The 10,173-nt window shown below is 40.2% G+C and overlaps 1 protein-coding gene across 1 annotated transcript; it reads left to right on the top strand.

Annotated features, from left to right (window-relative positions):
• The first annotated feature begins 670 nt into the window (after positions 1–670).
• ccdc90b (coiled-coil domain containing 90B) lies at positions 671–9,787 on the top strand. Its single transcript, XM_020924477.2, has 9 exons — positions 671–927; positions 3,752–3,871; positions 4,681–4,784; positions 4,943–5,044; positions 6,594–6,635; positions 6,713–6,784; positions 7,830–7,883; positions 9,045–9,159; positions 9,627–9,787. Exons 1-9 carry the CDS (start codon positions 864–866, stop codon positions 9,680–9,682), a joined length of 729 nt encoding a protein of 242 aa, XP_020780136.1. The 5' UTR covers positions 671–863; the 3' UTR covers positions 9,683–9,787.
• The last annotated feature ends 386 nt before the right edge of the window (positions 9,788–10,173 follow it).

A 10,173-nucleotide genomic window follows, 5' to 3' on the forward strand; every position in this document is an offset into this window, starting at 1 on the left:
ACGTCCCTATTTCCTCAGGACAGTCCCAGTTTTGAGCCCTGTGTCCTCTGTCCCCAGTGGATTTATCCAAAACAAATTATTTGTCCCCAGTTGTTTTATACAAGAAATGTCCCTGGTGTCCCTATTTTTAACCAATTTGATCCCTGCTAATAGTAAAGAGAGGCATACATTGTCATTTGTTCAGGTTTGTTTGTTTGTTTTTATTTAGATCCCTTTTAGCTACTGAAAAACAACTATTCTACCAGGGGTCGGTCTATAAAGGTCTAAAGCTCAATAAATGTTTTGGGGGGTTTTATCTACAGAAAACAGACAGGCTGTACATTCACCGCACTCACACCAACAATGAAAAATAACACAAATTACAAATAATCATGGTAATCAAAATAAAATAATGAATGAATGAATAATAATAATAATAATAATAATAATAATATGATGTGAATGGGCCGAGTGCAAAACAATATTCCTTAATTATGCACTTGATTAAGGTAATTAAGGTTGGTTATTTTATTATTAATTTATTATTACCAACCACCACAAACCGGGGGGTGTCCCAGTTTGTTTTTTTGTTTTTTTTTTGTAAATCTGGTCATCCGTAGTTTATTAATATTACCAAGTTTAGGCACATTTATTTTACTCCCCACAGATAGGGGGCGGTAGCAATGCCCATGTGCTGTGTTTAAAGCGGCGCAGAAGCTCGGTGGAGTTGTCGGTTTGAAAGTTTTGTAGTTTTTTTGTAGTTTTGTAGTTTCTGTAGTTTCATTTGACGTCTTCTTCACGCCTTTGTCCGTGTCCGTTCTGACCTCGCACTTGTCGGTGAGTCGTGATCAGATCCAGGACAAATCCAGGGCAGATCCGGAGACATGAACGCCCTTCTGAGGCGCTGGAGACTCGGCTGCTGTCTGCGCTCTGTGGCCGCCTCCGGAGGTGAGTGTCCCGGCTGTGAGACTGTCCCAGCCCCGGAGACAGACCGGTTCTGTCTCTGGTGCAACAGGGCAGCTCAAGTATTGGGTTAGTTTTATGCAGCACTGAGGTTTGTTAATGTGAATGAAATGGTTAAATCAGGGCGAAAACAAGACTAAACCGGGTCCAAAACTGGACTGAGGTGACCAGACGTTTCTATTTACCCTCACATTATTCTAACTTCAACAAAAAAGTGAGCATAAATTATATTTTTCCATTTATCCATTCAATCAATCAATCAAACTTTATTTCTAAAGCGCTTTTCATACAAAACTGTAACACAAAGTGCTTTACAGTGATTAAAAACAATCCCACATTTCCATCCACCCACCCAACCCAATACCCACACTTGCCTGACCCCACACAACCAGACAACCCAGACACGCACACACGCATTCACACACACACACACACACACACACACAAACACACACGAACACGGTAAAATACATAAAACAACACATTGTAAGATATGAGGCTGAATACAGGCGAACCAGTTGAGAAAACACCATCAGAGGAGCCGTCTACACTAGGAGCAGAGAGACGTCCACCACCACCAGGAGCCGCCACAGGAGCCAGGGGAGAGATGAGGCCCAAACACCAACTCTCCACCAGGAGCCCACGGGACAGACCCAGCGGTCACAGCCGACCTCCGCTCCTGATGCAGAGGCTCCTACAGAGGAAACACTGGAAATCCTAAAAATATGCCTAAAATAAATAAATATAATAAAATATATACACTAGAAACAAGTAAAAGTATAAGATTTCAATCAAAAGCTAAACTAAAAAGGTGGGTCATTTTTACTTGTCAATAATTAGTTTGGTCTACTTTTTTACCAAATCACTAAAGTCCTTTAAAAACTTGCCAAGTCATTGTAAATAGTGTCAAATATTACGCGTTACCAGAACTTGAGAATTAATTTGTGTTAAATATCATAAGGTCAGGGTTCTGACGGTCTTGGAATACCTGGAGGAGTCATGGAAATCAAACAATGTCATTTTCCAGGCCTAGAAAAGTCATGGAATTTTGTAAATTAAATGAAAGTTATGGAAAATGTTTGTATCTCTTTCACACAACTACAGCGTTCTTTTAAGTTCTCATTAGACTATTATGTCTGCGCCAAAGTCAGTGCCTTTTGTTTAAAAGAGATGACAATAAATGCACTGACAGTATTTTGAAGGTTAAAAAACTATAATCCCAAACCCTAAGGTGAGTGGAAAGAGTGAACATTTCAGATTTAGCCTTGAAAGTCTGATCAATTCCACACAAGTAGGTGCTGTAAAATCATGGAAAATTCACTTTAGGTCATGAAAAAGTCATGGAAAAGTTTTGAAATTTTGTGTGAAAAAAGTGGGAACCCTGTCAGGTTAAATGACAAATGACAAAGTAAAACCCATTTTGTGTAAATTGGCTAAAGCAAGTACACTATAGTTGTAGTTTAGCTGAGTACTTTAGTAAAGTACTCACTGGATTTACTTGAGTGTTGTGGATGTGCATTTTGTTTGCCTTACTTGTTAACTTGTTTACAGTGCAGGACAGTCCCAGTTTTGAGCCCTGTGTCCCCTGTCCCAGCAGATTTATCCAAAAACCAGTGATTTGTCCCAGTTTTATACAAGAAATGTCCCAGGTGTCACTATTTTTGACCAATCTGATCCCTGTCAACAGTAAAGAGACCCGTACATTGTCATTTGTTTAGATAAAATGCAGAAAAGTTGCTTAAAAATGACCAAAACACAAAGAAAATGTGACTATACTGACTCACATTAGTGACAAGTGCATAATAATTTTCCTTACTTACTCATTTGTTTCACATTTTTATTATTACCAACCACACAAACCGGGGATGTCACAGTTCTGTGTTTTGTTTTTTGTTTTTTTCTGGTCACTCTAAACTGGAGCCAGGACCAGGTTTAACCAGGTTTAAACCAGTAACTAGACTTAAACATAACTCAAATAATCACTTTCAAGTACTGTGGGTTTGTGGTTTACACAGTGACGGAAAAAACAAATCAATATCTATGACCAGAGCTCAGTTTACAGGATTTGTTTCCAGTTTTTAGACAAACAACAAGGATACATGTTTAAGGCCTACTCTAGGAACAAGACCATAGAACAAAAACAAAAGGTGGTAACGTTAATAATGCCAAATTAGACTAAGAAATGAGCAAACATAATATCAGCATAGTAACATGGCAAACTAATTGACAAACAAAAACATTAAACTCATTTTTAGAATAAACAAAATAAGCAAATAGCTCCTACAGCTGTTTATGATGAAGAAACCGGTTGTCTAAAATGTTAAAATTACACCGAAATCGACTATATTTAAAGCACCACTGTGTAACTTTTTTTTTAGACTAAATAAAAGCATGTTTTGTCATTATCAAACACTGAAAAACATAGAAGAATATGCCTCCTTACCTTACTGTGTGTCCTTTGAATTTGTCTGCCCTTTTCTGGAGCACTAAAGCAGCTAAACCAAACAAAGAATTTAAAAAGAAAGCAGCAATGATCAGTCTGGAGAGTCTGGAGAAGGAGAGTGAACTTTAAAAACTTAGAGGAGCTTCTGGATGGCGTCAGAAGGTTAAACAAAGTCTTGTGAGCTATGCAGAGGGAGACAGACTAATGTGCAGCTTTACTGAAACGGATGAATGAAACAAAATAAGGAATTTTCTGAGGAGGACACTGCATTAGGACGGGGTTAAAGCTCCACTACGAAGCATTTCATCACATTAGAACATGAGTAAAAGCTTCAGAGAGAGTTTCAGTTCCCCTCTCTTCCTGCAGGTGGCGCCGTGAGAGCTCGCTGCACGACCTTTGATGTGCGTCGGGTGGAGCTGGTGCCGCTGGAGCAGAGGAAGCTCACGTTTGACTCCCACGCTGTCGCCATGGAGCTGGAGAAACACGGTGACTAGACCCGGACCAACGGGGACTAGACCCGGACCAACAGGGACTAGACCTGGACCAACGGGGACAGGAGGTCTGAATGAGGCATGAGGTCCCAGGTTAGAGTCTAAATCAGGACTACGTCAGGTCCAACCATGGACTCGACCAAGATGAGATCAGGTCTAAACCAGGATGACACCCACCCTAAAAGTACATCAGGACTAAACCGGATCTAAACCAAGCCTAAACCAGGACTAAACCAGGCCTAAAGCTGGAATAAACCAGGACTAAATCAGACCTAAACCGGGCCTAAACCGGGTCTAAACCGGTTCTAAACCAGGACTAAATCAGACCTAAACCTGGACTAAACATGGGCTATATCAGGTCTAAACCAGGACTAAACTGGATCTAAACCAGGCATAAACCGGGCATAAACCAGAGCTAAACCAGAGCTAAACCAGGGCTAAACCAGGCTTAAACTGGGCCTAAACCAGGACCAAACCTGACCTAAACCAGGACTAAACCTGACCTAATCCAGACCTAGACCAGGCCGAAACTGGGCCTAAACCTGGACTAAACCGGACCCACACCAGGCTTAAACTGGGCCTAAACCAGGACCAAACCTGACCTAAACCAGGACTAAACCTGACCTAAACCGGACCCACACCAGGTTTAAACTGGGCCTAAACCAGAGCTAATCCAGGACTAAACCAGGCTTAAACCAGGACTAAACCAGGCTTAAACCAGGCTTAAACCAGGCTTAAACCAGGCTTAAACCAGGACTAAACCAGGACTAAACCAGGACTTAAACCAGGTCTAATGTGTTTCAGGTTTTGAGAAGTCTCAGGCGGAGCTGATCGTGGCGGCGTTGGTGACTCTGACCGTCACCAACATGGACATGGTTTACAAAGACATGGTCACCAAGTCCCACCAGGTCTGTGACAAGAGAGGAGCGTCCTGCTCAAAGGCACAAACGCAGAATCAAACCCTCAGCTGACCGTATTCATCATTTGAGCACGCCGCCATTGTGTCCCTGGGCAAGACACTTCTCTCTCTCTCTCTGACCCCGTGTGTGTGATGTTTGTGTTTCAGGAGATCGCGCTCCAGCAGATCATGGCGCATCTGGACTCGATCCGCAAAGACATGGTGATCCTCGAGAAGAGCGACTTCGCCAACCTGCGCTCCGAGAACACAGTGAGAACTCAAACACGCCCCCGCAGTTAGGTACTCCCGACCAGACGTGGTAGAGTAACTATAAATTATGTAAGAGTAACGTTACTTCAAAGTAATATTACTCAAGTAGAAGTACAACGCAGTGGTCCAAACAAATTACTATTAATAAGTACCGTATTTTTCTGACTATAAGGCACACTTAAAATCCTTTCATTTTCTCAAAAATGTTCATAATCCAGTGTGTTTTATGTAATCTGTTTGTGCTTAATGATCTCGAACTGATTTTTTGTGGTACACAGCGCTTAAAAATCTGTCAAGTTTTAGTACGACTTTGGTAAGATACAAACTAGAGGTCTGCGCGGGACAGAATTTTCATTCCCGCTCCCGCCCGCATCTGTGATATTTTGTCCCGCTCCCGAGGCAACACCGGGCGAGTTATACCACGATCTGCCAATGGATCGTGGACGCCTGGGCTAAAGATCAATCTCAAGTGTCGTCTTATGTATGAAAATAGACGAGAGAATTCAACTGTGACAAAGTGGGCATTTGTCATTTGTCATCCACATTAGTTTATGTTAAACATTTCGATTTTGAAAGGAGACATCCTTTGCTTTGAAAAGAGACATGGAACCAATACTCACCCGGGGGAGGTACTTCCTGCTGGATGGAGTATAAATGGCAAGCACGTGTCATTAAGTAAAGGAGAGACTTCTGTGCAGGTTGTGTGGTGTATTTTTGATTTGAGTTACTTATTTTCTGTTTATTTGTACTTTCATTGGGGTTAAATCCAGAAGTCTGTTTTAAAACAAATTTTGTCTGGGTTAAAGACACTTTTTTTTGTTGCGTCTGCCTTCTACTTTGACCACGTTGGCCAGCTTCCCCACATTAACATTACTGATATTGCGCCTTATAGTCTGAAAAATACAGCAATAGTAAAAAAAAGTATTTGTGAAAACTACTACTCAAGAGTAACTTGAAGATGTGACATTCAAGGGTGTGCAAGAATGATGAAATATCGTATCGTTTAATTTGATGATACAGTATCAACATCGTGGGCTGCTGTATCGATTTTTAGATATATTTTACAAAATTATTTTGTGTAAGAGCTACAATTGTTTTGACATTTTCACTGTTTTGATGAGTAAAATGGGTGTTTTTCATATTAACGTAGTCGACTTTTAGTATCACAACCATGATTTAGCCTTTGTTTTTCACTGAAACGTATCGAATCGATTTAAAATATATCGTATCGAATTGTATTGAATCAAAAGTGCACTGTATCGAAAAACATATCGTATCGTGGCCTGTGTATCAAGGTATGTATCGTATCGGCAGCTTTCCAATGATACCCAGCTCTAGTGATGTCTGATTTATAATTTGAAGTTAATGTAATTAGAAAGACAAAACTTAAAATAATGCACACAAAAAAATCTGGTATTTTCAACGGACAGACAGAAAAATGAGACAAACATGTCTGATGAAGCGGTGCAAGACGACCCACCTCTGCTCCTCACCTGTTTGTGGCTCAGTAATGACAGAACTTTTGCGTTTTGTTTTGGGGTTTTTTCAGAAAATGAAGCGAGAACTTGAGCAGCTCCAGCGCAGACTCACTGTGAGAGAAAAACACATTTATTCTTTTTTTATAGCGAGAAAATGTTTTAATACTGAGATAAACATTTGTGTGTTTAGGAAGAGAGTCAGAAAGTGCGCGCTGAGGCAAAACTCGACTTCAACCTGGAGAGCAGCCGCATGTCGGACATGGTGAGACACACGCAGGACACACACAGAGGACACACACGCAGGACACACACGCAGGACACACACACGCAGGACACACACACGCAGGACACACACACGCAGGACACACACGCAGGACACACACACGCAGGACACACGCAGGACACACACGCAGGACACACACACGCAGGACACACACACACACACGCAGGACACACACGCAGGACACACACGCAGGACACACACGCAGGACACACACGCAGGACACAGAGATGAGGACATGTCATTTTATATAAACATTTTTAATCCCATCAAACCAGGTCTCCATCTGGATTAAACTGGCCTCAAATCAGGACCATACCAGGACAAGACTAAACCGGAACTAAACCGGGACTAAACCGGGACTTAACTGGGACTAAACCATGACTAAATCAGGCATAAACCAAGAGTTAACTGGGAGTAAACCATAGAGACAGAAACCAGGACTAAACTAGGTCTAAACCAGGAATAAAACAAGGCCTAAACCTGGACTAAATCAGGACTAAACTAGGTGTAAACTAGGTCTAAATCAGGACTAAACCAAGACAAAACCAGGACAAACCGGGACTAAACCGGGACTTAACCACGACTAAATCAGGCATAAACCAGGACTTAACTGGGATTAAACCACAGAGACAGAAACCAGGACTAAACCAAGACAAAACCAGGACAAACCAGGTCTAAACCAGGACTAAATCAGGTCTAAACTAGGTCTAAACTTTAAACCAGGACTAAATCAGGTCTAAACTAGGTCTAAAGTTTAGACCTAGTTTAGACCTGATTTAGTCCTGGTTTAGACCTGGTTTGTCCTGGTTTGTCCTGGTTTTGTCTTGGTTTAGAGTCTAAACTAAGGACAAACCAGGATAAACCAGGACTAAATAAGGACTAAACCAGAATTAAATTAGGACTGAAACAGGACTAAACCAGAGGACTAAACCAGAACTAAATCAGGACTTACCTTGGACTAAATAAACCAGGTCTAAATCACAGCTTCTGAAAGGTGCCGTATGAACATGTTTGTTTGTTTCAGTTCACAGATCAGGAGAAGAAGCTGATGGAGGCCAGCACAGAGTTTCACACAAAGGTAAACAAACCCAGGCCTGAGTCTCCCCCTGCTGGCGCTCTCTGTCTCTGGGACAAAAACCAGACTGTTACCTTAATGTTAACGTTCAGCAAAGAGACTTGGAATGTGATATATTGTGATGGTCCACGATATTATTGTGAGCACTTTGACGATACGATGTCACGATATTTCGGTTATTGTTACATCCCTATAATTTAGGTGTTTATTTAAAGCAGGAGTCTCCAACCTGTAGCTCGGGAGTTACTGGGGCTCTCCACCCTCTTCCAAGTAGCTCACCAAGAGATTTCTGAATTGCACGTATTGTGCTGAATAAGTCTAATTTGATTAATTAAATGTCTATCACCATTATGCATATATCATTTTGATGCATAACTTTGTGCTCTGCTGTGCACAATGGTTTATATTTTATAGGCATCTATCTGTGCCTCATCTAAGGCCATGGCTCTTATATTTACTCAGTTTCTTGTGATCACTAAAACTAGTGTGTACAATCCTTCAGTCGTCCAGGTAGAATCCCTGACAAAAGAAGAAATTCAATTTGGCAACTAGACAAAAGTTTATTTTGGTTGAATACGTTTCACAGCTCATCCACCTGCTTCTTCAGAAGTTCTGAATGTAGTTCTCTGGCATGTTCATTATGTAAAAGTAGCTCATCAGAGTAAAAAGGCTGGAGACCCCTGATTTATAGTGGGTATTTTACTTCTATGGGGTATTAACTGCTAACACAAAATGTATTTACATCAACACGTTACCTTTTACTGTTTTAAAAATACTTTATTTCCCCAAAACACCCTTGTCCCGTCCTTTTCTGCCCGTGTTAAGTCACTTAAGGACCTTAAGGGTCAATATGTAAAATGAACAGAGGTTTCAACTTAGACAAACTGATCCAGAAAGGAACTTATTTGGACACAGGAGCTCACACATCACAATATAATATAATAACAAAGAGTAAAAAATTTAAATGGTAATAATAAATTCTAAATAAGTAGCAAAAAACTGTAAGGAGGGTTTGATCCCTAGATTACTCAAACATGCATGAACGGCATCTAAAACCTCTTTAAACATACTTTCAGTGAAAGAACATTACAACGTCAATCAACAAAAGTTGATTTTGTGTACTATCGCATCTTTGATGATGGCTCTGTGTCTCTGGTTCTGTAGAAGTCCGACCTGGACCACGATTACATGGAGATAAACAAGAAAATCGACCTGGAGGTGGCGTCGTTGAAAACTCTGCTGGAGTCGCTCAAACTGGAGACGGTGCGATACCTGGCAGGTAAACGCTCTAACCCGCAGAGGGCGCTAAACATTTTTTGGCAATTTTCATGCAAACTTGGTAGATTTGTAGCTTTGTTGTCAACCTTCCCCCTCCTCACTCTCCACTTTAGATCTCCAGGTTCTGCCTCATTTAGCAGCTTTTGAGTTTAGATGTTTACCCAGTTCAATCCACTTTATTTATTCAGCACATTTTATAAATATGACAGTTTCCAAAGAGCTGCACAGACAAATGAATGCAAAAAAAGACAGTACATCATAAATAAAAACAACAAATAAAGTATTACAATGCATAAAGCTAAAAATTATTGTAAAAATGTAGTGCCACTTTAAGTTTTCCGGGGAGACTTGCTCCTGAAATACATGGGAAAACACACTATTCTACAATATTTAGTGTATAAATCCTAATTATTGTCTAAACACATGGTCCAAAGACGTCTCATTCTCTGTTTTTTTTGTTTCCCACAGCCACACTCTTCTGCTGCCTCGCCGTCGTTTTGGGAGTTTACCGACTTTGGAAGTAACAAGCCCAAAGAAAATATTTTTATAATTAATTTACATGTAAATTATAAATGTCTTTTTATAAACTGCATGAGTTTTAATGACCTAATGAAATATATTTAAATATTTTTAAGACTGTGTTGTATTTATTGTTGAGGTTAAATACTGAACATACAAGTGCAAAAACTGCCTTAAAGAGTGAAGCAGTGTAAATGAGGTGAAAAACAATAGCTATTCATAGTTTTAAAGTTAGTTTCATGGGCAGCTGGTGTCACTATCTATTTCAATATTAAAAAATAAACTTGACACTGAACACTGATTCTTATTCCGATTACACAATGATCATAAATGACACAATAGAGAAGTGTTATTTATTATCGTCTCCGAACGTCAAATGTTGATCGTTTCTATTAATTAGAGCTCAGATTAGTTCTGTTACAAGAAAAATCTCATATAGAACCTTATGATGTAATGTGAAACCCGGGAATTTATGACAATTTGTTTAATTAATATT

Source organism: Boleophthalmus pectinirostris, unplaced genomic scaffold (genome assembly GCF_026225935.1).
Source record: "Boleophthalmus pectinirostris isolate CB_2022bp ecotype Guang Dong unplaced genomic scaffold, ASM2622593v1 HiC_scaffold_12, whole genome shotgun sequence".
NCBI lineage: Eukaryota > Metazoa > Chordata > Actinopteri > Gobiiformes > Gobiidae > Boleophthalmus > Boleophthalmus pectinirostris.

Excerpts from the sequence above, each read along its gene's own strand:
- ccdc90b (XM_020924477.2), top strand. The coding sequence starts at position 864 with ATGAACGCCCTTCTGAGGCGCTGGAGACTCGGCTGCTGTCTGCGCTCT. Across the intron at positions 928-3,751 it reads CTCTGTGGCCGCCTCCGGAG|GTGGCGCCGTGAGAGCTCGC; the intron begins GTGAGTGTCCCG and ends CTCTTCCTGCAG. Across the intron at positions 6,785-7,829 it reads GCAGCCGCATGTCGGACATG|TTCACAGATCAGGAGAAGAA; the intron begins GTGAGACACACG and ends TGTTTGTTTCAG.